The sequence below is a fragment of the Myodes glareolus genome, chromosome 10 (genome assembly GCF_982192425.1).
Source record: "Myodes glareolus chromosome 10, mMyoGla1.1, whole genome shotgun sequence".
NCBI classification, from domain to species: Eukaryota; Metazoa; Chordata; class Mammalia; order Rodentia; family Cricetidae; genus Myodes; species Myodes glareolus.
In genome coordinates this window covers 85,176,822-85,204,666 of record NC_142035.1, presented here as the reverse complement: position 1 = coordinate 85,204,666, position 27,845 = coordinate 85,176,822, and the positions used below count along the sequence as shown (strand labels likewise).

The 27,845-nt window shown below is 50.9% G+C and overlaps 1 protein-coding gene across 1 annotated transcript in view; it reads left to right on the top strand.

The window, feature by feature from the left end:
- Alx4 (ALX homeobox 4) overlaps nt 1–26,399 on the top strand; it is a 39,414-nt gene extending 13,015 nt beyond the window's left edge. The window contains exons 2-4 of the mRNA XM_048443552.3: nt 13,639–13,949; nt 20,511–20,639; nt 22,406–26,399. Of these exons, the coding sequence (XP_048299509.1) occupies nt 13,639–13,949; nt 20,511–20,639; nt 22,406–22,735 (770 nt within the window). The 3' untranslated portion in view covers nt 22,736–26,399. The remainder of the gene's footprint in view (nt 1–13,638; nt 13,950–20,510; nt 20,640–22,405) is intronic.
- The last annotated feature ends 1,446 nt before the right edge of the window (nt 26,400–27,845 follow it).

Here is a 27,845-nt window from a genome sequence, read left to right as displayed (position 1 = left end):
CCTCCCAAGTGCTGGAATTAAAGGCATGTGCCACCACTGCCTGGTGTCATGTGCCATCTTAATGACTCCCCACTCTATTGATTGAGGCAGGGCCTCTTAACAAACCTGGAGTTCCCCAGTTCCGGCTAGTCCAACTAGCTAGCCTGCTTGGGAAATCTGCTATCACAGACTGTAGTCCTGCCTACCCAACTTTTGCATGGATAGATTCTGGGTACCAGAACTTGGGTCCTTAAGTCTGTGAAGCAAGAGCTTTAACAACTAACCACCTCCCTCGTGAGAGTTCTTTGAAGGCAAGTATCAAACAGTCTTTTCTAGACCTTAGAAAATTAAACAGTGACTTTGCAGTGTATTTAGCCGAGACTTCCTCCTTCCCATCCAAGAGAGAAAAGGTCTTGCCCCCAGAGCCTGTTTGCCAGTGAGTCTTTGCCACAGGACAACCACACTTGAGAAAGGAAGCTGGGCACAAGGGAGAGAAGCAGTCTCTTTCCAGACTAACATGATTCCTCCGAAGGCTGGAAAGGCAGCTCCACCAGAGCTTGGCACTTCCACAGGTGTTTAAAGACAGACAGACAGACGTAGGGCAGGGAGAGGCCATGGAGACGGGTAAGATATCTTTCTTGCCCGAGGAAGCTGCCAGGAATACATATATCAAAGTACATGTAATGAAAGGAATGGGCTTCAATGCCTGGCTTTTCAGACAGTTTCAAATGTTCCAGAAATTTACAGTGGTCACAAATGTTTCACCTGTGAGAGGACAGATATTTCATACAGGTATGAAATGAGCTCTTATTGGAGGGGACCCTGGCAGCCACATTGCACAGGGGTTTATGATCCTTACATTTCCTGACAATTGGAGTGGGAGAGACTTAGAGAAGAGAAGGCACAGGAAAGGACTGGGAGGTGTGGGTGCTCCTGCAGCTGAGGGGTCTTCCCTTCCTTCTTGCAGCTGTGTGCACTCTATAGATAGGTACACAACTGTTGCTCTCCCAAAGATGCCATTGGAGGCCAGGTGGAGGGACAGCTTGGGAGCCTCCTCTGGTGGGGACGGTCAGCATCTCTAGTATGGAGACTAGCTAGGCAGAGCCTCAAGCTGGCCTCTTCAGCACACGACAGCCTCGGCGTCCTGGCGCATAGATCAGTGTTCCCTAGGTCAGGTGACTTGTCCTCATTCTGCCACCCTGTGCCTGCCACCACCTTCCTCCCTGAGAGGGGGGGTCACCATGCTTTCCATTCCCGCCACCTGGAACTTTTCCAACTCTTTAAGGTAGTCCAGAATGAGTGGGTGGATGAGGGACCAGAGGAAGGAGAACTGTGGATAAACCTGGGCCTGTCCTACTCCCGACCCGTTTCATTCCTTCATGTTGCACAGCACTTAAACTTCCCATTTTTAAATATTTCAATATACAATATAAAATATTTAAATATTTCAATATACAATATTTTGTCCATGTACGCCTGAAGGCCAGAAGAGGGCGCCAGACTTCATTACAGATGGTTGTGAGCCACCATGTGGTTGCTGGGAATTGAACTCAAGACTTTTGGAAGAGCAGGCAGTGCTCTTAACTGCTGAGCCATCTCCCCAGCCCCTAAACCTCCCATCTTGCCTCAGTGTCCCTGAGGGGCATCAGGATGCGGGCTTTCTTTTGTTGCAAGAGGAAACACAGGATCTGGTTTACCAAGTTACTGACATTTGGGGAAAAACTCAAGGCCACTCAGTTTAGAGGCAGTGAGCAGACGGATCACAAGGTTAGAAGTGGGATGACGTGGATTCAAGTCCCAGCTTTCACTGTACCCAGCCACACAAGCTGGCACACAAAGCTTGGGTTTTGAGCTGAGCCTTCATTGGCAGGAGCTGAGAAACCTACAGAAGAGCAGCTTATAGGCTAGACAGAGTCTTTGTGGGCCTCTCAGTCCCCAGTTCAATCCCGAAGCAGCCAGCCCTCCTTCTTGTGGACCTGGTGGTCAAGCAGGACACAATGCTCACTTACCTAGAAGCCCCTGTGACAGCTAGATGGCACTTGTCTCACGTCTGTGCTTCCAATTAGGCTATGGCCGTGTGTGTGTGTGTGTGTGTGTGCACTCATGCCATAGCACACGTGTGACCATCAGAAGGATTTATAGGAGCTGTTTTTTTCTCCTCTCACTGTATAGGCTCAGGGGATTGAACTCAGGTCATTAGACTTGGCAGCAATTGCCTATGCCTACTAAGCCATTTTGCCAGTCTAAAAAACGGAAGCCCCACCAGATTCAGAATCTTTTTCCAGTTCTCAGCTCCGATAGCAGCATACCTTTGCTGGCAAACTGCTGTAGTCTACAGGCATGGAAGTCAGTGCTAAAGGAACTGCAATGGGAGCTTCTGAAACACTGGTGAGATGGGGCTCTCAAAGAGCTGGGCGAGGTATGTGTGCTCTGGAGTTGGCATCAGCCTTGGGCTCTGCTGAGGATGTGGGGACTAGGCATTGGAGGCTGAGGATACTGTGGCATTGGAGGCCACTCACTGCACGCTACCCAGGCCCTGTGCCTTTCGTGATGACATCCTGGAGAAGGCCAGCTTCCTACTGGCCACCATCTATCATTTCTTGATAAAGGCTTTCCATTTTGATAAAGGTTCAGACATAGGGAAAGCTGCCAAGTGTCCTGGGGAATCCCAGATGCCATTCTGCTGATACAAGTTTACACTCGGAGTCCCTGACAGTCAGTGACATTGGTCCATGCACAGGGTCTAGACAATTTTAAACAAGTTACCTGCCCTCTTTGGCCTCATTTCTGAAGTTGTGGAATGGGTTATTTTTACATGGTGTCTGTAAACAGGGAGTAAATAGCAGTAGCAGAGGGAGTCCTAGGACCATGTAGAATACACAGCATATTTCCTATTTTCTGTGATGCTCTTTGTTAATCCCCTTTCCCCTTGGCTCTGAGAAGCCCACTCCACCCTCTACACCAGGAAAGAGTCTCCCCCATGAAAAGGAGAGCCCAGAGAATGTCTGTGTGAGACGGGGCTGTGGCACCTGCCTCTGTTAAGGAGAACCCTCAGGAGGAGCTCACAGGCCAGGAGTGACAGTCTGTCATTGAGATGCTGGTGATCTTCACCAGGTCTCTATCGGGTGCCTCATTTTGCCCATGAAGATTCTGAGAGTGTGAAATGAGCTATGAGGTGTAGGGAGGTGCGGGCTCTTTCAGGAAGTGCTGGGACTTGCCTTGCCCATACCTGCGCCCCTAGTAAAGATGGTACCAGGGCAGGAGAATAGTAGTACTAAATACCTGCTGAACTGGTAGATCCTCCCACCACTTTAAGGAGTGGGGGCCCCAATCTGCTTGCCTTGGGCCCAGAAACACTTTATTGGAACTACAGTGCCTCTTAGTGGTAAGTGTGTGAAACTGCAGCCTTGGTCTGGGCCTCTGGGAGTTGGACCTCGAATCTTTACACAAAACCCTGAGGGCTAGCAGTTGCCTGGAGACCCCTCCCAAATGCTGGTTACCCACAGGACTTGGACCTCCACAATGCCTTTGTGCCCTCCTGGTGGCATAGATTCACGGAGAGTTGTAGAACTGAATAAACATTAATTGTTAGCCCAGAGGATTGTTCGAGGCCCAAGCAGCCACAGGGCCACCTTTGGCCCTTCATGCCTGCTTTATGACTGGTTTCTCTGAGTTCCTTCTCGAAAGGTCTCTTCTACAGCCTTGGGGCAATCATCCCACACAGGGAATGGGAGCCCTGCCCCTGTAGGGGACCTGGAGCTAACACAGCAGGAAGGAGCTTGGGAGTTCTATGCACACACTGCACACTTACGGCACTAATTTTAGGGGTGTATCCTGAGCACACCTATCGGCTTAGATTCTGTTCTGTATAACTAGCTGCCAAGTGTTTAAGAGCTCAAGGAGAGTGACATTTCGCGGAGCCTGGGAAGCCCAGCAGAAGCAGCACAGAAAACAGATTTCTCGAGGTAGCGATCAGAGCTGTTAATGAAGCTGAGGTCTTGTTTCCATCCGACACCATCGAAACGATTTTAAAAATGTCCCATGTTGGCCCTGAATGGGGAGGACCCAGCCGGTGGCTGAGGACACAGGCCCACTTCTGGAAGGCAGTTTAACTGTGTTTCCCAGAGGCCTGGAGACGCATCTATGACAGGATCGTGATGTCCTTATTCTTGGAGCTGCTTTAAGGTATGAATGAATGAAAAGAGACTGAAATTCCAGATGCCATCTCAACCGTGCCACGATCTCTCCCAGGCAGAGCCGTGGCCAGCAGCAGAAGGCATCTTCTGTGTGACAGGGTGGAGCCCTGTACAGTAGGAGAAGAGACACAGGGCAGGCAGAGTGAGGCCAGAAAGGCTCTTACAGAACGGTGTGCTCATGTGCACAGGAGTTAAAGGCCCCTCCTTTTGGATTTTGACTTGACTGGTTTTTAAACATTCTATAGAGAAACCAGGATACAGTGATAAGGACAAAAAATCCACAAAAGTAGCAGAGAAAGACAGAGATGTGCAGGAGACAGCAGCGCCCAGAGATGTGCTGGGCAGAAGGGTGACTGCAGAAGCAGGAAGCCCAAGGCATATGGGGGGGGGGGAGTGGAAGTGGGCATGTGGGGAGCTGGGCAGGTGATAGTGGGTGAAGCAAGAGGGGGTGAGCTAGCTCACAGATCCCTAAAAACCACTCTGAGGTTGGCCAGTTTAGAAGAATGAAAAGAAAATATGATGCCCTCTCACATTTGAGTGTCAAATGCAGAAGGAATCATTCTGTGGATTTCTCATCAATAGCTGGTGTGTTTCTCTGCTAAGCTTTTAAAAACAGGGTCCCTCTATATATCCCTGACTATCTTGGGACTTACTGTGTAGATCAGGCTGGTCTAGAACTCAGAAATTCACCTGTCTCTGCCTCCCCAGTGCTGGGATTAAAAGCGTGTGCCACTACCTTCCAGCTTCTGGTGTCTTTAATAGTGTGTGTGTTTGTATGTGTGTGCATGTGTGCTTGTGTGTGCTGGTGCACATCCATGTGGAAAGCAGAAGTTGTTATCAAGTGAGTGTTCTTTGATGGTTCCCTACCCTATTTCTTGAGACAGCATCTCTCACTGGACCTGGAGGTCACTCATTGGCTAGGCTGGCTGGCCAGTGAACCCCAGAGATCCTCCTGCCTCTATCTTCCCAGACTTGGGACTACAGGCCTGTGCTATTGCCCCTGATTTTATGTGGGTTCTGGGGATCAAACTCAGGTCCTCCTCCTTGCATAGCAAGCACCTTCCTAGCTGAGTCATCTCCCCAGGCCCTGGTGTTCGCTGTTGATATACACGTACTGTTTAAAGGAACATCGTGTCCTCTATTAGACATCTGAATGAGGCTCCTGGGAGCTAGAGGGAGCCTCTCCTGGGTTCCAGCATGATGGGTGCCTGAGACACAGGCACCCTCTGGCTGTATTCAAGGATTATAAGGCTGTAGGCCAAGAGTCTCCTGAGATCTATTGGACTTGAGCGCTGGGCCTCATTAGTCGCCGGAGGCGTCAGCCTGGAGTGGGTTCATCAGGACCCAGCTGGAAAAACAGTGCCATCCCCACATGACAGGGGCGTTTCTCTGCAGCCGCTCTCTCCCACCCACCCCAGTCAGGCCTCTCACTTCCCGTCAGTCCACAGCAGTGCCAGCCCCTGTCAGCAAGGCTTTATGGGGAATTCCAATCTCTGCCTCAGATAAGAGTTTTACCTGAGCCCACTGAACATACAGTGGTACTTCAAGCCAGATAGAACGAAACAGACCAACCAAGGTGAAAAAGTCCACACACTTAAGTTCCTACTTCTGGAATGCTCTAGTATTTTCTAACAGTAGCCACTCCATGCTGGCCCCACTTTTGGTCTACCTGGAACTTCCTAGAGATGGGCATCTTTCCACCTGCCAAAGCCCTGTTCAGTCATTCATGAATATTCATGAATATCAGGCGTTCCCTACACAACTAATGTGTCCCCCGTGCAATGGTAAGCTTTGGGTGGGCAGGGTGAAGAAAGATCCCTGCTTTCTGAGGGGGAGGGGGACAAGAGGAACAAAGGAAAAATGAGCAAACAGATAAATGCACAATACTTCATGCTGAACGCCAACAAAGAGGCCATACAGAATGCATAATATCCACATGGAGGAGGAATACCCTTTATGCTGGCTGTTCTGACTAACCTCGGCTTGCTTCCATACCGAAGACAATAGCCTGATGAACTTTGTCTCTTCTTCTTTCCTTATGTTCAATGTCATTTTGTATTTTCTCTTTAGTTACATTTTTCACACCATGAAAATGACAGAGTGTGGAATAAAGTTTGGTATAAATTTTAATGCATCCCCATACAGATTTATTCACCCATTGCCCCATCACAAGGCATAATCATAGAGTTCTAGGAGAGTCTTTCACACCAATGAGATCTCTTCAACAACAACCCACTCCACACCTGGACAGTCAGCTCCCTGCCCTCTGACCTCCATTTCTCCCTTTTCCAATCTCATATGCTGGATGAAGTCACACAACATGTGCTTTCTCAAGATGGTTCTTTTACACACTATAGTGTGCTTCTGAGACTCCCCTATACTGTGTGCCAGGGGTTCATCTCATTCCTGAATGTCAGTCCACTACATATTCTCCAACCTGCTTTTCATTCACCCCCTAACGGTCCTGTGTCACCCAGCTTCCTGTGGCGGTGACAGAGTGCGTGTGACAGTCAGTTTAAGAGAAAAGGGGTTCTGCTGTTTTGGAGCTTCTAATCCAGCACTTTTATTTATCTCTTGTCAAAGAGAGATTTATGGCTGGGCAGTGGTGGCTCACACCTTTAACTCCAGCACTCAGGAGGCAGAGGCAGGCAGATCTCTGTGAGTTCAAGTTCAGCCTGGTCTACAAAGAGAGTTCCAGGACAGCCAAGGCGGTTACATAGAGAAGCCCTATATAAAAAACCGCGAAGGAGGGGTAGATTTACTTGCCAGAGATGAGCATCATTCTACGTGCTAAAATGTTATTCTATAGTATGAATTTGTGATGATGTTCATCACAGCACAGAGGGAGAGGAGGGAGACACTAGTGTCCCATAATCCTTTTCAAGGATTATCCCCAGCATCTAAGACCCACCCACGCATTCTACAGACCCCAGTTCCTGAAATTTCTGTCACTGTCCAGCACTGTCAAGATGAGGACCAAGCCTCTGACACACACAAGCCTTTGGGAACAGTGTTTGCTCTCTGGTTTGGGACTCTGCCCCTGACAAATGAGTCTTCATTTCTTTAGGACATTTGCTGAGCCGAGGGCTTGCTGGGGCCAGGGCTGAATGTAGGTTTCATCACATAAGAAACTGCTGACAAAGTCACAGTCACTGTGACCAGCGACACTGACTCCTATTTCTGTATCTCCACTGTGTATATCCACTGAGCATCCTGGGATCTCACCCTGCTTTTCATATGTGCTCAGTAGTAGTGGTGGTGGCCTGCCTGTCCCCAGGTTTATTGGCTGCCCATCTGTCTTCTTCATTGAGTTGCCTGTTCAAATAAACCGCCACTTTATAAAAGCACAACTATGAACTAAGCTCCACACCCACTACAGATTTCACCATTTCCCCCTAGTACCTACATCCTAGGAAACTCAGCCTACTTAGATCGCCTGTCCCCCTCCACCTCCTCTGGTCCGTGCTTCTCATTCCTTGCTAGGGCTCTCAGGCTGGAGAGTGCTCAGAATAGGTGCCTTGTCCCCAGCCAGCCTGAGCACTCTGGCACACTCTCCTCTCTGGGCTCACAGCCTCTGGAGTGGTACTCAGAAGCGTTCTCTGTGCTGTTGCTGACCTGTCGCCTGGGTCCTTCTTCCCCTTTGGCATTATTTTACCAAGCTGCCTACTAAACTAAAGACCTCTGGGCAGAGCCCAGGGGCAGATGAGGTGGGGTGAGATTTCTGCAATCAATGGCTAACCTTTAGCCTCTGCCCCAGCCCCCCAGGACTGTTTGGACAGCGGTGGGTTTAGTCAGTGCCCTTTAAATAGCATGAAAGGGCCCCATGCTGGCCTGTTTTGTTTAAGGAGATTACATCGGTGCTGTGCACTCCGCCACAGGGTGTGTGGGGCCAGCTTACCCAGGAACAGAGCGAGCGGCCTGTCCCCCACAAAGCAGATGTTTGGAGGGAAAATAGTCGTAATCAAAACCATGGAGGATAAAATTACTCAGACCCTGTAGCCATATACACATATGCACTGCCTATGCCCAGCCACACACGTGCACACATTCTACCCAGGTCCACACTCACCTATCCATACTGACATACAACTATACACACGTCTGCGCACTCACAAACCTCCCTCCAGGCAAGTGGGAACATGTCCCCCACACCATCCCCAGCTGCAGGCTGGTGCCCATACCCTGAGGCTCACATCTCACCCAGACAGATGCACAAAGAGACTCCCAATGTGCTCCCCAAAACAATCACAGTAAAAAAAAAAAAAGAAGAAATAACACACACACACACACACACACACACACACAACTTTAGAAGCTTCTCAAGAGTTTTGGATGACCTTAGAAGGGAGCCGGACTGGCGGACCAAGGACGAGTGGGTAGAGGCTAAGGGAACGAAGGTGGATTTCCCACTTTCTTGGTTCACAAGCTGAAACCCAAGTGGTCAACACCGAGTGAGATCAGTTTGGGACAGCTGGTTCCCAGGAGAGGTCTGTGGCCCACCCGGAAGCTCTTACTTCTGGCTCCCCACCTGTCAAAACGGTCCATGGGCATGACGCTGGTCTCAGATTGCACAAGAGCCTTTGACACCGCTGAGGGAAGGCCTTTCGGGATCAGGCATTACTTTGGACATCCACTTGTGGTCACTCCTTATCTCCCTTTTATGGGTAGCCTGGGTCTGGTTGTTGGTCATGGTGTACACAGCTTTAATCCCAGCACTCTGGAGGCAAATACAGGCGAATCTCCGTGAGTTGGAGGCTAGCTTGATCTACATCGTGAGTTCCAAGCTGTTGGGAGAGAGGTGGATGGACCGAGGAAGCCTTAGGTCTGGATGACCCTGGACCCTACTCACTACTTTGACTCGTGGACACACCCACAAAAAGCTCCTTCCCTCCTTTGGACAGGAAGACACCCAGTCAATGTGGAATCCATGCAGGGTGTCCCCAACAGCTGGGGAAAAGGTGACCTGGACTCAAGCTGGGCTCTGTTGCTGCTCAGCCTACTCCAGTACTGGGGCCACAGGGCAGTGAAGGACCTTGGCAGCTGGGCTAACTGGCGCCCCCCACAGGCCACTCCTCTTCGGCAGTACAGCAGCATGAGGCAGAGGCAGCTACTATCTGCTAAGTTGTGGGTGATGGTTTATATCAGCAGTTCTCAACCTGTGGGTCATGCCCTCTTTTGGGGGGCCGGGTCGAACAGCCCTTTCGCGGGTCACATATCAGATATCCTGCATATCAGATATTTACATTACAGATCATAATAAGTAGCAAAGTTATAGTTATGAAGTGGTAATGAAAATAATTTTATAGTCGAGGGTCATTACAACATGAGACATTTATATTAAAGGGTTACAGCATCAGGAAAGTTGGGAACCACTGGTTTAGATGTTCCCCCCCTCCCTTCTGGTCCTGCTTGTTTCACCCTTCCTGCTCACTGTGTGGAGAGGAACATCCCTTAAGGTCCCTCTTGGCTTTTCTACCTACTTCCCCTCAGTCACCTCCAGTCACATGAGACCTGTCTTGAAAGTAGCATGCTTTTGCTTAATTCTTCAGGTACCTGATTCATGCCTGGTCCCATCTCCTGCTCAACAGCGACTCACGTATGCAGTGCGGCCATGACACAAGGCGTGCACAGTGGCTGGATGGAGAGGGAACACTGGGGTGTCTCTTGGCCAGGCCTCATCTTTTCTTCTACAGCCTGTCCTGACGGATCTGGGCTCTTCCTCCCTGTGCTATGAGCTGTGAGGAGAAGCTCGCTTTGGGGCCCTGCTCCTCCACTAGGGAGTCAGACACTAAGCTTCATTCACAGCTAGTTAGCAAACCCCAGGTCGTGAGAGCTGAGTGGGGGATAGAGGGCTGGCTGTGGCTGCAGGTATGGGGGGGGGGAAGCACCTGCAGGCTACCTGAAAGAAGATTTTCTGAGCAGGTGGTCAGAGACAAGGGTTGTGGGGACAGTGGCCTCCATTAGTCAGGAGTAATCAGACTCACACTGTGGGGGCACGGATTTTAGACCCATCTCATTGAGAGGATAGCCAGGATGAGCTAGATTCTGAATACACTAGGCCTTATCCAGGCCACTTTCTTAGCTGGCCCCTCTGGATCGTTTGACTGGCTTCACACAGGGCCCCAAGTATTTCCCTCCTCATCCCGAGACCCCAGCTAATCCACTGCAGATCACAGGGGTACAGTAGTGGGAGCCATAGCATCAAGCTAGACAGATGGCTTACCTCAGACGGAGGAGCCATGTCCCATGGTCCCGGGGCTGGGTCGACAAAGGGCCCTGGGAAGATGGACCAGGAACAATGAATCAGATCCCAAGAGGACAATCATGGCTGGCTGAGGGCAAAGGGCCTGGCTTCTGGGGCCACAGGTAGAGGGAGCTTAAGGCAGGTGGCGGGAGTCTCCTACCTTGGGTATTCAGGGTATCAGGCTTGTCATTCTGAGAAGGTACGCAGGACTACAGAATTTGGGAGAATTTTCCTTTATTGTCTAGAGTAGGGACCCAAGTTCAGCATTTAAAGTAAGAAAATTAGTGATCAAAAGTGGCTGGCTAACTCAGCTGTCATTTTACCTGCCGGGAGATGAAAAATCAGTTTTCTCTAATGCAGTGACACTGGGTAAATCCATCACTTGAGGGCAGGCCTCATGCTCAGAAGTAGTTGATAATGGACTCCATAGTGGTGTGTGTGTGTGTGTGTGTGTGTGTGTGTGTGTGTGTGTGTGTTTGTGATGTGCTTTGGTTACAGTTTAGTGGGGTTTTCCTTTCTTTTTTTTCTTTTTGAGTGGTGTTTTACTTTGTTTTCTTGGTTATATTGAGGTTTTTGAGAAAGAGCATAACATTGGGTGGGTAGGGATTGGTAGCAGCTCTTGAAAGGCTTGGGGGAGGGGAAGAATAGGATCAAAATACATTTAAAGTTTAAAATGGTTTTCAGTAGCAAGAAAAAAGAAAAAAGAGAGAAAAGATTGGGGGGGTTGGAAAGATAATTTAGTGGTTAGTGTTTAAGGGTACTTGTTTTTACAGAGAACCTGGATTTATTTCTCAGCACCCACATGATGATTCTCAATCTTCCATAACTCTCAGGCACTCATATGATACACATTCATATAAAATAAACATTAAAAAATTGGCATTGAGGATTGGAGAGATGCTCGGTTGGTCCCGTGCCTGCCATACCTGCATGAGGTTAGAGCCCAAGAACATACCTAAAACAGCTGGGCATGCTGGGATGTGTGCTTGTAATCCCAGTACTTAAGATTACAGTCAAACACAGGCAGACCCCTGGAGCTCGCTATCCAGCCAGCCTAGTGGAACAGAAAGCTCCAGACCAGAGAAGCACCCTGTATCCGAGCACTTGGTAGATGGCTCCTGAGACCAGCATCTATCTGAAGCTGTGGTCTAGCCTCCACGTGCTTACACACACACCAAAGCAAACAGAACTGGGGCCCAGAGCGGGCACGTCCCTCTGGGACGGGGGTCAGTGGGTGTCTGGATGTGGCTAGGGGTAGACCCTACTTCTCATCAGAAGATTGCGCACTGCCATCTTTTCCGGCTAGGCCAAGAACTAGCTCCATACCGAGGGTGCCTTGAAGTGCACCTTAGTCCCCTGTCCTCAAGGGCAGGATTCCTGAGTGCTGAGAGGCCTTGGATTTCTTCTCTCTGGAAACAGGTCCCATACCCATGCTTAGAGAGTAGGGTAGTCCCAGAGCAGGAAGCTGTGTTCTGTGGATAATTAAGAGTATTCTTTTTTCTTTCCAGCCTGTTTTTCCTTCGTCTAAATGAGAAGTTGGGCTGGTCCTTCCAACCCTGGTTTCTATGTAGCTGCCCTCAACTGGCCCCGTTTCCCATGGGGTGATCCCAGCTCCAGGCTGGATGCCTGGAGACACTACCAGGTTCCATGGGGCCAGGATAGGGGCCAGGATAGGCCTGGGGAGCAGGGCTAGGCCAGCAGGGGTGGTGGCCTTCTTCCCTGGCCTGGCTGCCAGGAAGTTGCACAAGAGGAATGTTTATTTTTGGTGAGCTGGGTGGGATTTCTTTCCTAAAAAAAAAAAAAGAAAAGAAGGAAAGAAAGACCCAAAACATAAAACTTACTTGTCTGCCAGGAAGATAAATATCTTTGCTGGAAGCCCTTGGCCCAGCTGCCAGCTGCAATTCACACAGTGCTGTCGCCGAAGCTGTGAGCCGGGCTCTCATGGCTGTCATCTGTGATGCCTCTGGTGGGTCAGCGGTGTCTGTGGCGTTCCGCTATGAGTGGCCCTTCAGGAGCTGTTTTCAGGCCTCCTCTGGGCACTCCCATCTCCTTCCTCTCTTCAGTGCCACAGAGCTGAGGGAGACTGACAGGCACAGATAGCCCCTCTCACCTTCCCTCGTGCTCACAGGGAGGCTGGTAAACCTGAAATGTCAGCCCCCCATCCCCAGTCTGGATGGCATCAGAAGATCAAGGATAGAAGCCTTGATCTAAAATGCAATCATCGTGACCTAAAATGCAAATTGCATAATCTGTTTCCGGAAGAAGAAACAGAGGGTCAGAATGGGTGGTGCTTGGGGTAAGGGGACAGAACTTGACTGTACTTAAGGATTTTCTACAATCTGCCTCACATTTCATTTAACTCTTCTCTCATTGGGTCTGTCTCCTCTCAGAGTCTCAGACAAGGAATATTGCAAAAAGAGTGGGGGGAGGGCTCTGCACATCTGGAGACATGTCTTGATCCCAGCCCATGGTGCTTTTATGCATATGTTTACACCCCAGGGATGTTTTCCATGGAGGCCTTGTCTTGGGGCATCATTCTCTAGTGCTGGCAGGCCCCGTAAGCCTGCAAGGCCAGACCAGAGGCTACTGCCTCTCCGTGTCTCACAACCCAGAAGGAATATCCAGTGGGTATCTTCATTCACCCCCAAGTTACAGAGGGGAAACTAAGCCACAAAGGAGTTCATTAGGAACATGGAGCTGTCAGGCAGAGGTGTAACAGACACACCCTGGTACCTGACCCTAGAGCACAGGCTCGGAGCCCTCTGCAGCAATGAGGCAAGACTGTCTGCCCAGAGGGACTGGCAACTCCCACCCTCCTAGCCTGGTCTCCACCTTCCCACTCCTGACCTGCACGGTTTGACTGGGTTCCATGGTTGAACGAGTTTTCTCCTCTCTCAGTATTGTGTTAGCTAGTCATTTGGGTCCACTGGTTGTAGGGGAGGAGTCTCACATCCACAGAGTAAGGAGAAAGTCCCAAAGGTCAGGCAGGCAAACCCAGTGCTACATGAGGGTGGTGCCAGAAGGGACCCACTTAAGGATGATGCCACAGAGGGTGAGAGAAGGGGGGACTTGTCCAAAGTCACCCGGCATGCTGATGAAAAGCTGGGATATGAAATTTGACTCTCTTGAGCTGGTACTCAGTGTGCCTCTGCAAGGGGAAAATGTGCTCCACTCTCCCTGGCTGGATTCAAGCATCTAACCTTTCTTTCTCTTCCTCAGCCAAAGAGAGCAACCTGGGTGAGCCAGAGTTGCCCCCTGACTCTGAACCCGTGGGCATGGACAACAGCTACCTCAATGTGAAGGAGACAGGGGCCAAGGGGCCCCAGGACCGGGCTAGTGCTGACATCCCAAGCCCCCTGGAAAAGACCGACTCTGAGAGCAACAAAGGCAAGAAGCGGCGGAACCGCACCACCTTCACCAGTTACCAGCTGGAAGAGCTGGAGAAAGTCTTCCAGAAGACACACTACCCTGACGTGTATGCGCGTGAGCAGCTGGCTATGAGAACGGATCTCACTGAGGCCCGTGTGCAGGTCAGCCAGAGTGACAGGCAGGAGCCCACGGAGCCTCCCAGGCCTTGGGCTCCAGATGCTACTGGGACTACTGTGGGCTATGCCAGATTTTCCTTACCCTGGGAGGGCCTGCCAGGACAAGAGAGGATCTGGCCTCCCCGGTGCCCCCTCCCCAGCCACTATATTCAGCTCTTTAGGGTTAGGTCAAGAGAGGGAGGCTCTGTGGAGGAAGGAGAAGGTTGCTATCTGTGAGTCCATGCCTTAATTGAAGGACAAAATGACACCACGTCTCTTCTGGAAGGCCTATTTCTCTGAATGGAGATGAACAAGGCACAGACATTCACAGGCCCATAGTAGAAGCAGAGAGTAATACAGCCCCATCGTGTCCAAGATAGCTGCCTCCTGCATCTTTCAGGACCTAATCAACATGCCTCCTCTGAGGAGACTCCTCATTGTGGCCAATACAATCCATACCATCACCACTACCCAACTCCCCCAGTTCAACCCAACTCAGCCAAGTACACCTAACACAGCCCAGTACAACCAACTCAGTGTAGCGCAAGCCACCATACACAGACCAGTTCATACAACTCAGTACAACGTGGCCCCGTCACTGCACAGCACAGTCCAGTGCAGAGGAGCCCAGACTAGTACAACCTCCCTCAAAGCAGTACAACTCACTACACACATTCCGTTCAACTCAGCTTACTATGACAGCCCAGAACAAGCCGATTCAACATGGTACGACTCAGCACACACAGTTTAACCCAGTAACCCAACCCAACAACACACTACAACCCAATAAAAACCAACATAACAACACAACACAGCCCATGAAAACCAACTCAGCACAGCACAACTCACCACACACTTACCAGTTAAACTCAGTACAACCCAACCCAGCGCAACACAATGCAGCACCTCATGTACAGCTCAGCTCAACTCAATGAAACATAACCCACCCAACCCAACACAACCCAGTACAACCCAACTCAACACAGTGTAACTCACAATACACAGCTTAGTGCAACCTCGGACAACCCAGCCCAACACAGAGCATCACACCCAACCCTATCCAATTCAATATTACTCAATCAACCCAATACAACCCAACTCAGCACATGCAGCTCAGTTCAACCCAGTTCAACAAAACAAAATTGAACCCAATGCAACACGGTACCAGACAAATGAAGTCAGGTCAATTCTCTTGCCCCTGAACTGAGAGATACTTGATCATCCACGTGTGTTGCTTTTGAGATGGGTCTCATGTCACTCAGACTGGCCTTTGTCTTACTATGTAACCACAGCTGACCTTGAATTACTGGCCACCTTGTCTTGCCTTTCATGCCCTGGGATTATAGATTCAGGCCGCAGCTATTTCACTTCTGTGTTTCCACCAATTAGAGAAGGCTGGATGCTGAGCAGCATGTAAGTATGTGCAGCTTTGCACATACCAGTGGCCCTGCTTTGCCCAGAGGGTGTGCCCCTCTGCAGGAAATCATAGCAAAGAAAGTGAAAACCCAATCTGCCAAAGCACGTATGATCAAGGCCACACACTAGCATTCAAATTGCAGTTTAATATGACATCAGCTCCACGGTCAGGTTGCTTTTCCACTCAAGGCATGGCAAGAATGGAGCATGGAGCATGAGAGGTCCTATCCATCAGGCAGAAACCTGATACATTTGAGTAGAGAAGGTTTTGATTTTAACATATATTTTAATGTATGTGTGTGTTGTGTTATATGCGTGTGTGTTCATGTATGTTTGGAAGTCGGGGAAGATGTGTGTGTGTGTGTGTGTATGTGTAGGCAGAGATCAACATTAGTGTCTTCTTCAATTGCTCCTGATCTCATTTTGTAGAAAACATCTTTTTTTTTTCTCTGTACCCTGAGCTTGCTGATTTGGCTAGACCAGGTAACCACTGAGCCCCACTTGCCAGTGCTGGAGGATATGGGTGCACACCTCCATACCTGACTCTTTTGAGTGGGGGCTAGGCATCTGAACCCAGGCCCTCTTGCTTCCATGGCAAGTATTTTACAAACTGAACCATCTCAGCAGCCCCAAAAGAGTATTCCTTCTTAATGGGCATAGCACTATGGTCTGGGCCCTGGGGAATCAGAACAAAGAGTCCTGGGCAGACTCGTGGACAGTGTTGCTGTTATTCTACTCATGGTTCTGAGGCATCAGTTGAGTGCCCATCAGCTTCGCCAAGTCCTGTTTAACACACTGAGGTATCTGCCATTTAACTGGGTACATAGAAAATGCAAAATGGTTACCAGGAAACCTGCAGCTCCTTAGACACTGTAGCTGCTGGACATGCTGTAGTCTCGCGGTTTGTTGAAGAACTGCAGAAGAGCTTGGCTTTGCCGCCATGCCATGGGGCCTTCTCGTGCCCCATGAGACCTCACCTCCCAGAGATTTGAGCTCACAGAGGAGTCCAATTCCAGCCTCAGCTCTAGCCCAGGACTGGGGGCAGGGAAGGAGGGGTAGAGAAATGTAGCAAGGCTACAGTTCCAGTAGGTAGCATGTTGGCATGGGGTAAACATGTTTGCTTTCTACTTGTATGTGTGTACCTGTGTGCATGAAAGCACCACATACATGCACACTGCTCACATGAATTCGAGTATGCAGAATAGAGTTCAAGGAACATTCAGCAGGAAACAGAGAACGGCACAGAGCAAGTGTTTCTGGATCATTGACATCCACCTAGGACACTGCTTTGTGGACACACACAGACATACACAAGCCTACTTCCCAAATGGTGAGAGTATTTACAATTAGAGCTTTTATTTTAGTTTAAGAACAGAAACAGTGCCAAGAAGTGAGGTGATCGTGTTAAAACAAGCAAGCAAACAAGCAAAAACCTCACCAGGATAAAGTTCATTATTGTCAAATTCAGCTTTGAACTCCTGTCAGCCAAGGTAGAAAGGGAAACCTTAATTTATTGTCTATGAAATTATTGCAGATATACAAATACATTACAGACATATACAAATATACAGATGTATTTGCACTATTATACATTATCAAACATATTCCTATCAAATAGGAAGGTTATAGAATTACAGAATGATGGTTCAGAAAAGATCACACCATCTTTGGATGAGGAAGAAAGACCCAGATGTGGGAAGTGACTGCCCAGAGTTAACAACAGTGCAGCACAGTGCTGAGCCTGGAATCCAAGACTCCCCAGCCCTAGGCCAGTGCTCTTCTACTTTAGCTTGCTGTTCCTGGCATATGCCAGACTGTTTGCCTTTTCTCTGTACAAAAGCAGCAGGGTGGGTGGGATCTCCATGTGCGTCAAACCCCTGGGTTGAGCTGAGCCTGGCAGTGCCCTGGGGGTGGGGGTGAGTAATGCAGGGGTGTTCTAGAACTGCAGTTTTGCCTGTCTCTGTGGGGCTTGCTCAGGACACACACTCTGCTGGTGGCAAACCAGGTGCCTGGTGTGCAGTGATGGCAGGAACAAGGAGGGGGCCGTGAGGGGGTCCCAAGATGGTCCTTCATGGGAAGCAGCCTGGGGTCTGGCCCTGCTCCAGGGGGCTTCAGGGCCTCTCTCTGCTGTCTGGGATTCCAATCTCCACAGCTGGTGTCTGAAGACAATGAGACTGAGGCCTCCCCGCCCTGGGCCACCCCGCCCTGGCCCCAGATGGGCTGCGGTTAGAGATGCCTCCTCCAAGACAGTTCCTTGAATGGCCTGGTCCTCGGGAGAGGCCTGTGCTGAGTGGGCCAGGTCCGGGTGGCCTAGGAACGGGGTGGTCCTGGGCGCGACATGCAGAATGGAAGCACAGTGGGAACCTCAATGAGCTCTCCTCCTGGGGGCTATAGAGACAAGCCTGCGGTTGCACAGCCCTGAGGCACAGAGGCACAGTTGGGGGTCAGAGATGGGAGACCACACCAAGTCTCTGCACAGAGATGTGGATCCGAGCACAGAGGGACCACCAGGTACCATGCGACATCCTGGAGGGTGTGAGGACATTGAAGGTCAGCCAGGCTAATAGCCTGGGCTGACTGGGGGACAGGAAAGGCAGGGACAAAAGCTCAGGCCTCAGCAACATGGAAAGGAGAGGGACAGAAGACCACCCTGAGAAGGAGGTCTCAGGCAGGCCAGCTCCCACTGATCGGAGTTTCTCCACTCTGTGCCCACCTCCTAGCTCCATCAAATAAATCTTACCATGACCTTTATCTACATCTTCCCCCAAACAATGCTCCTGACTGCCCCTTCCCAGATAATGGGGCTTCCCACCTCCCTCAAGCACTGTATTCCATCCTTCACCCCACTCCTTCCCTCAATTCCAGGTCCCTTTGCCAGACACTGACTTTAGCCCTCCCTGGGTCCTCGGTTTCACAGCCCTCAGTGACATCAGCCACCTCTATATCCCTACCACAAAAAAGGACCTGGAACCACAGACACGGCAGCAGCAGCTTCTCTTGCCTCTGCCCCACCCCACAAAGATAAGAAGGAGTAGAGCTGTGCATTTTGGTGCCTCTAGTGCCCCCCTCCCCAGTAAAACCTGGGAGGCTGAGGATGGAGCGGAAGGCTGAGCTCAGTCTGCAGGAAATTAAACACGAAATAAAAACAACCTTCTCTGATTGATTCTTCCACCCAGCCCCCAGCCCCCACTGCAGCCACTGATAAGGGAGATCCCATTTCACCACGCAGAAGAGCCCCCACGTGCTCCTTTCTCCCAGTGGGCATCCTGGATCCCAGAGTAAAAGTACTCCTCCCCCAGGCTGAGGGGCAGGGACTGAGACACTGAGCCTCGGAGAAGGCTGCTCTCCAGGGAGGTCACAGGAAGGACGCTCTGAGTGTGTATATGTACGTACACATATGTGAGTGTACACACATGGGCAGATAGTTGTGCTTGCATGTATATGTGTATATGTCAGATTATGAATGGGGAAGTGATCTGGAGAGGAAGTGCAGCCATTTTCCCTACCCAGCACTCACGAGATATACATCCTGCAGATTTTCACCACCTTTCTTCAGCAAGAGAATGAGGTCAGGTGCAACTTGAATGCTCTAGAAACTTCATGCTGTGCGTTCCCATCTGCTGTCCCCACAAGGCACCACCTCTACGAGAATATCAGCCTAGACCTTAGTTTAATCCCATTCTGAAGATGTGGAAATTGAGGCTCTGGACAGTGCAGGCAAAGATACTCTAGGAGCCCCACAGGTCACAGCCTCTGGGGAAGGCCAGTTCCTCTGCCATAGTTCTGAGGAATCTCAGTGCCCACAGGTAGATGGGGAGGCTACTCTGGTCTCCATCCCAGCACCGTTGACTGCCTTGACTTGGGAAGCTTCTGCTCTGCCTGTCAGTATTGTCTTTTCTATGGTCTGGGCCCAAAGTGAGCAGCCTGGGTGCAAATCACCATGGTTCAGACCTATCCAGCCATTTGTCATTGCAATAGGACACTGTCATAGGCAAACTTCACGATCAAGAACCACACAACTGAGTTACAAAATCAATATATCTTTTAGAGTGTTTTAAGCAAGTTTACACTTCTGGCTAGACTGTGCTCATAGCTGTCTTGTGAGGCCACAGACTGAGCATGCATTACTGAGGTGTGCCTGTGTCCGCCTGAATCTAGAGACCATTGGAAGGTGCAGAATAAGCTGCCGGTATCATCCTCTGAGGAGCAACTGGTCTACCCTCTTCCCACTGCTTTCTCTCCCACACTCTCTGGGCTCCCTCCACTCTGTTCATCACCAGTTAAGGCTCTTCTGCCCCTTGCCCTTGTCCTCGTGTCTTGGGTGGTTCTCAGACACCCTACCAGAGTCACTTCCTGTGACTCAGAGACCTCTCCTGGCTGAGTCAAGCCAATGGCCCAGCACCTGTGCCTCAGAGAGAGGTACCACCTGGCCAGCATCAGTCAACCTGTGTAGGATTTTCAGCAGTCACCCCTACCGACACCTTCCTAGAGGTGGCCCCCAGCTGGTGTGCGCAGCCCTCCGCCACTAGCTGTCTGCTGTCGCTCCAAAAGGTCTCACCCACTAACACTCGAGGGAAGTTCTGAGCAGACTGTTTCTCTCCGACGGTTGCAGGGACATGTGTACTCTGGATTTGCATCTATAGGCAGGTCCATGAGGACTTCAGGACTGTGTGAGATTGGCTAAAGGAAGAAATTTCTAGAAAGGTCTTCACAGCTTGATGGGATTCTTACTGGGGTCTGTGACCCTCAGCAGATTATACACAGCACTAGGAAGATAGATAACCAATGGCTCATGCTCATTCTCCGTGTGTGTGTGTGTGTGTGTGTGAGTGTGTGTGTGAGTGTGTGTGTGTGTGTGTGAGTGTGTGTGTGAGTGTGTGTGTGTGTGTCTGTATGCATGCAACACTTGCCTGTTCTGGAATCTGAAGCTTAAGCAGTTAAGCCCCAAATCACACTTATGGTCAATGCAGTGTAGGCAGTCTTCCTAATTCTGACAATTTTTCATGGTTAGTTGTTATACCAAAGTTTGAAAGGTGAAGGCTGACTCTTTCTTTGTGCCCCAACACAGACACCAGGCTGGTGGAGTTAGGGAGCAATGCTCGCCATCTGAGAGCAAGGCCTGAGGCCTGTGACCGCCATTTTGTCCTGTAGGTTTGGTTCCAGAACCGGAGGGCCAAGTGGCGCAAGAGGGAGCGCTTTGGGCAGATGCAGCAGGTCCGGACCCACTTCTCCACGGCCTACGAGCTGCCCCTCCTCACTCGAGCTGAGAATTATGCCCAGGTAAGTCCTCTTGCCCAGCTGTCTCCTGTGACCCCAGACAGCACTGCTGGGAGGAGGCAGGCTTGGCTCAGAGAGTCCAGGTCTCTGCTTGTCCCTGGCGGTGGGAGACCTAGAATGTTAGGACAGTGTTTTCCTCTGCTGTGGTAAGCATCTGGCAGATGAAGACCAGGTGTCTCCAGAGTGCTGGCTGTCACCTGAGGAAGGAAGCGCTGAGTCTCGAGGGCTGTGGTCAGGTTGGAATGCATGTGGAAGTCTGGGCCTAAGACAAAGCTTCCTCAGTCTTAGTCTTGCTCTGTCCGTGCGTCTCCAACCCTCTGAGCCCAGCTTCTTTGCTTCTAAATGGGATGACAGAAGTGTCCATTTCAGCTCTTCTAGCACACTGTCGTCAGGTCTAGAGTCATGGCTTATGGGATTGGCATTCGGGCATCTGCCTGCTGTCTCCCCTCCTTTCTCCAGCAAAACGAGGAGTAATGTGAGTGATGGCAGGCACCCAGGGTTCCTGGACCGATAGATGTTCTCCTGACTGAGTGCACCCCGACACCTCTCTCATGACCTCCCTCTGCTCCCGTGTCCCCCTCCCCTTCTTCCTGGTGGCACTCTGCCTCCAGTCCCAAGTCTTGAGACTCTCCAGCAGCCCAGAGCACCACTGCTCGCAAGTGTGCCTGTGTGTGATGCTGTCAAACAGCCCCTGTCCATCCCAGCCCTGACCTGGGCCGGCTGCCCAGGATTTGAGGGTCAGAGAGCAACCCTAGATAGAGGTGAGGCTGAGGAACGTGAGTACATCAGCTTCACCTCTGGTCACATTCTGTAATTCCTTCCTCTCCCTCTGTCCTCCTAGAGACAACCTCTAACTCTCTCTCTTTGCCCTTGACATCTGAGCTCAGAGCTAGAGGGAGGAAACCAGTAAGAGACCCCGCCTGTCTCTCCCACCTGTCCCATAGACTGCAGGTCCTAGACCATTTCCAAGAGGGGGTGGTGGTCAAGTTGTCCCCTTTCTGGGGCATGCTGAGGCCAGAAACAGGACATGGTCAGCCTGCAGGCTGTTTTTGGGACCAAGAGGACTACGTTCATTAGGGCCTTGAGGACCCGGAGCCCATCTGGCACTTTTAAAGGCCTCATTGAGTTCTTCCCAAACCCTTGTGGTGGGCAGGCCAGAGAAGCCTGTCTGAAATAACAGAGAACCTAGAGTTTAGAGAACATAGTCCTCTCTTCAAAGGGGGACCTCTGCACCCCAAATTTACTTCCTCAAAGATGTTTAGAGGATAGAGGAAAGTGAGGCCAGAAGTGGGTGGTGGGAAGAGACAAGGAGTGACAGTCATTTCAGCGGAAGAGAGGTGTGGGGGCTGGGTCACCTTTTCACTGCTAGGCTAGGCTGGGAAGGCTCAAGATTCTGTATTGGAGTCTTAGGCACTGACCTAGGTCTATGGGAGCATTCAGATGCCTATTCCCCACATCGATCCCCATATCACCCCAACCTGCAAGTCCAGAGCCTATGTCCTCAACAAGATGCTTTCAGAATGATGCTTTTACTGGCCCCTGAGGGAAACTGGAAACTTAATCCTTGCTACTGAATGTCAAGTATAGACCTACTCTGGGAATTGAAATCCTAAAACATAAATTTACCGCCAAACCCACTGGGCATCCTTAATGTGAGACAACTAAGAACGGTTTCGCTGTAGTGATGGACAAGTGAAGAGGGTGAGAGCCTCTCTACACCACTGCCCTCCTTAGCTGGCTTGTGACATCTCTCCTTTCACTGTCCCCAGATTCAGAACCCATCCTGGATTGGCAACAATGGGGCTGCCTCGCCAGTGCCGGCCTGTGTGGTCCCCTGTGACCCAGTGCCTGCTTGCATGTCCCCTCACGCTCACCCTCCTGGCTCTGGGGCCAGCAGCGTCTCCGACTTCTTGAGTGTCTCTGGGGCTGGCAGTCACCTGGGCCAGACACATATGGGCAGCCTGTTTGGAGCAACTGGCCTCAGTCCGAGCCTCAATGGCTACGAGATGAACAGCGAGCCAGACCGCAAGACCTCGAGCATTGCTGCACTGCGCATGAAGGCCAAGGAGCACAGCGCAGCCATATCTTGGGCCACATGACAGAGCCCCTCCTGCCAGCCCTGACGCCATCCGTGCTCCTCCCTGGGGCCTTGGCCACATCCCTGCCTTCCAGGCCCCGAGCTTCCCACTTGACTCTCCTCTTAGGAACCTGGCCTGGCCCAGGGGCCTGGCCCTCAGCACTTTCAGCCACCCCAAGTCTGAGGCCCTAGGGACTACTGGGAAGGAGGGGGCGGTAGGCCCTTACCCCTCCCTGGCACTGAGGCTGCAACCCCTGCTCCCTGCCAAAGGCAGTGGAGAAAGCCAGGTGGCTCTGTGAGTAGTTTTGCATCATGTAAGCTGAGGCCCTGTCTCTCTTTGTGTTCCTTTACCCTTTCATTTGACTTGAGTCACAGTGAGGCTCCCCTCCAGACCTAACAGCTTCAACAGTCCAGCCCCATCTAACCGTCCTTTCTTCTGTATGGTGCCCTGGTCACTGGGTCTATGGCTGTGTGTCTTAAGTAACAAGCTGCCTTGCAGAGTCAGCTCCTGACCCCCTTTGCTTCCCAAATGCACACGGAACCCCACCTCCTTTATCCAAGGCATCTGATCGCCCACCCATCCGATGGGCCTTGTGACTGTAGCTTGACTGTCCCCTGTGACGGATGCACCAGGGAAGAGTGGGACAAAACGGAAGGACTCTGCTGCTGTCCACCCATAAGGATGGCCGAGCCCCAAGGAGATATGGGCCTGCCGTTGATCCTGAAACTGGTTCTGGTTGGCACTGTGGGGGTGGAGTGCCAGGTGTGAAGAGAGGCAAGGACACAGATCTGTCACCTCCACCACACGTGACCATCAGAAGCCAGAGAAGCTCCCAGAATGATGACCACAGGAGGATCCAGTGGGTAAAACCGGGGTATCACCTGGCATCTTCTACTGTGGGGAGGTCTTTTGGTCAGCATTGGAGCCTCCCAGGGTTCCTCTAGGAGGAGTTGGGCTAAGTCATCCTCTCCCTCCTGGTCACTCATTGGGTTGTGGGTCGTGTCGTGGTCTGGAAGAATTTATACCTTGGAAGACATTAAGTTAGAGCACAGGGCCACGGCTGAACGGCTCAGGAGCAGAGGACATGTCACCAGCTTAGCCTCCAGCCAGGATGGCCTTTCTATGCTCAGACTAACCATGTCCACCTACCACCCTGCCGCAGCATCACACATGCCGGAGTTTCCTACACAGGGTAGGTGGCGACCGGTGCCCCTCTAGGCTAAAAGGAGAGCTACTTTCCAATCACCCTCCACATCCTGTTAGAGATTCCATCCTTACTGCCCCAGGGGCCACGGTCTCTGCCTCATCTGGTCTCAGGAAAGGCTCCAATCGAGGCCCCACTCTCTGTGGCAGAAAACCCTTCTGAAAACAGTTCCCTATCTGAAGGAAGGGGCTCCTTGTCTACCTGACTCCACCTGGAGCTAGGAACTAGGATTTGAAGTGACCCTAGCCCTCTCCTGAGTGGGAGCACAGAACCACCCTCGAGGTAGGTCCCTCCAGCAGGTGGCCTTTTCCTGCGGAGACGCACTTGCCTTTTCTACCTTCTTCTGCCCTTACTATTGTGCGTGAGGTCCACTAGGCTCAGGGTTCTGCTCACTGAATGGCCTCTCGGGTTGGAATGAGAACCGAGCACTCCTGCCTTGGATCTGCCCTAGGTCTCTGTGGGTGAGAGGGAACCACAAAACCTTGTTTGTGTCCTCAACTGCTCTGGAATGCAGGCAGAGTAAGCTCTCAGCAGAATGGAGACTCTGGGTTGGCCCCCTAGTAAGAGCCAGATCTCTGGAATAGATCTTAGGAAGGCAAAGAGGGCTTAGGTATTGAATTTAGTGTTCCTGGTGACTTGGCTTTGTGTTTCAGATGTCTGGGGAACAAGGTCTTCAGTTTGGAGTGCACTGAAATAACTCACCTGCTCAGAATCAACAAGAGAAGGAAGTACTTAAGGGCTGGAGCAATTCCCTGGGGCTCTTCTTCATGGCAGCGTGATTGGGAAGGCCAGTGGGAATGTCCCTACCCTAGGTCATCAGTACACAGAGTGAAGAGGCAGGACAGCGCAGAAAGGAAGGAGAGTGGGTTTTTGGTAGGTTCTTCTGGCGGTGACATATAACTTCTCTAGGTTTTATTTCTGGCCAGGCTACTAGACCCAAGTCAGGCAAATTCTAACCCCTAAGCCTCAGAACGGAAAGGTATATAGCAATAGCTGATTGTTTCCCACACAGTCAAGAACTGGCATGCCTTCCACCATCTCTCCAGATGCAGCAGTTTCCACCCAGGCTGCTCTGGAGGGCCTTGGTTCCCAGGGCAGCTGGAGATGCTCTGAGCCTCCCTCATGGCTCACATCTCCTCAGCGTCCCAAGTCTCCAGAAGAGAATTGTGGGGTCCTGTCGTACCTAGTGGGCCTTAGGTCCTAGGATGCTCTAAAGTAACAAAGGTTTTCATGGCAACCTAGCTTCCTAAAGAGTCAGACCTTCCAAAGGTCCAGGTGAAGAGAGAGGACTCTGCCTGATGGATGGTCACTACCGGACAAGTGAGCGGAGTGAGCTGAGGCCAGCCTTGCCTGGGACCCCAGTAAGTGGCCATGCCTAGTCCTGGCAACCTGGCTATGCCTGCCTCCGCTCATTTCTCAAGGAGTCCCTTTAACAGCACCAGGGCCAAGGCTCTGCGACAGAAGGCATGTCTCCGAGATTTCTTTTTTTAAGTTGTTTTAATTCTTCTTGATTCTGCTCTCACAATCATGCCTCCAACTTTGAGAAGCAGGACGGGTGGGGATTTAGGCAAGGTGTCAGCAAGATCCAGGGGTTCCCCAGCACAAACTGCAGGGCTCATGGTTGACGCAACTCTGATGCCTCATCTCCCTGAGCAGACAGAAAGGATCCCATAGAAACCGCCCTATTTCCTTTACAGGGTCAATTTGCCTCAGGATATCCTTGGGCAGATCATCTCTGGAGACTCAAAGGAACCCAAGGTCCCAGGGAATGACCCTGACTGTCAGGTACAGAGACAAGCAGATCCAGCAGAGGGAGTGTCAGGCAACCTTGCCTCCAGGGTGCTAATCAATAACCATACAATTTCAAGCCAGGACAAGCTTCTATTTCTTTCCCTCAGCCCCACTTTTTCTGCAAGGATGCCATAGGGAGGAGTTCCCACTGGATGGTGTTTCCCACCCTTCCCTCTCTTTTCCTTGCCTTTCACTCACACATAGAGCTAGGCCTGTATACTACTGATTTTGGAGGACTGTTTTCAGTGTCTAATAACCTGTTTGGGTGTGCAGTGGTCAGAAAAAAAAAAAGAGAAGGAGAAAGCAGAGTGAGAGATGGAACATGAACCTCAACCAAAACTCGCTGTTCTTGTAGGATATTTTAACCCTGTGTAAATGCAACTTTTTCTTTAGCTTAATGGCCTGGGGTGGAACATTCAAATATATAAATATATATATTAAAATACATTAAAATTTCAGAAAAATGTAAAAAAAAAGTGAGATCCGTTCCATAAAGTTTTACTGCCTATACCACCATGTAACTACATTATAGCAAAATATTAAAAGAAACATTCTTTTCTTTTAAAGTAAGTTATTGCACTTACATCCTTTGGAGAGGGGAAGAATGTGGGAAGAAGCGGGCTGAGGGGCTGAGGTGGGTGGGATGCAAGGCAGAGGCAGCTGACGCTCCCAGCACCCCCTTCGTCGGGCGCAGCCCAGACCGTCTGTTTGCTTGTTGTTGTTTGCAATAAACTCCTTCCTCCTCTCAACTGGAGTCTGTCTGTTTTGTTCCTGACTTATGACAGATGAAATATGATCAGAGAGGCCTCTGAAATCTCACGTTAATTGAAGTCGGCAAAAAAATACTAACAGTGCCCTTTTGAACTGCTGACACAGTGCAGGATGGGTTACCAGGCTAGATTAACAACAGGTGGCCGGCCAACCCCCCGGTGCAAAGAGGGGTGCATGGTCTGACAGGGTTGGGGATGCACACATCCTTTGACTCTTGAGTAGTAGGTGGGCCAGACGGGCCAGAGGGCCCTAAGCCTGCTTCTTAGACAGTAGGATGGGTCATAACCAAAGCTTCTTGCCTCCCCTGTGCCCAGTAGACTACACCAGAAGGGCTTCAGCAGCTGTCCCCCACACCCCTGATGTCCCTGAGAGCAGTGCTTTCAGAATCTGTTCTGGAAGGCCGATGAGAGCCAGAGCATCAGGTCCTACAACCCTGCATCGAGAGTGCGAGGCAGGCCTCTAGGAGGCGCAAGACCCAAGCCTGACCCCAATAACAAGTACTGCATGGTAGAAGGGGCTTTCCCAGTAGGAAAAAATGGACAAATGAGTCTGAAAGCCAGGCTGTAAGGACAAAGGATGAAGCAGACAGGGGCTGCAGGAAGTGACTCAGAAATAGGCAGCTAGTGTGAGGAGCAGGGTGGCACAGGGTGCATCCGTCCTGATCAGGTCTACCAACCTATGGGGAGGACTGCACGTATGAGGCATACGCACGTGCTTACACGGTGCTAGGGCAAAGGGGCTCGAAGGATGGTGACTGTTGAGAGCTTTTCTTCCCAGCTCCCCATTCCGACTGTCTGAACACTCTCAGACACACCTTCGACTCGCTGCCTGTGGGGAGGAAACGCTGTGTAGCACAGGTGTGTTTTAGGTGGCACGCGTTAGGGGTGAGGGACACAGCAGCATCTGGTCTCTTACCCCAAGTCACAGAACAGCAACTGAGGCGGAGGCAGGAAAAGAGCCACATGCACTTGGAAACCATGGAGTGCTGTTTCTACGACCCATTTTTGCTTCTTCCTTGGGAGTTAGGCACTTGAATCCGAGTCCAGACAAGGGCTGTTTCTCCAGGGAAGTCTGGCTTGTGGGAAGCTGGCTGGGTCATGCATCCCTGGTGACTGAGGGAATTCATTCCAGAGACTGGTGCCTCTCAATACAGCCATCTCTCAGTAGTCATGGGGTATTGTCTCCAGGACCTCTGAATACCCAAATCCAAGATGCTGGAGTCCCTTCTATACAATGGTGCAGCCCCTTCCAATCTACTTTGACCATCTCTGAATCCTTAGCAATACACAATACAGCAGAAATGTTAAACTGATAAGATGAAGTTAGCACATGATCAGCAGGGAGGCAAACCTTCTTTACTATGTT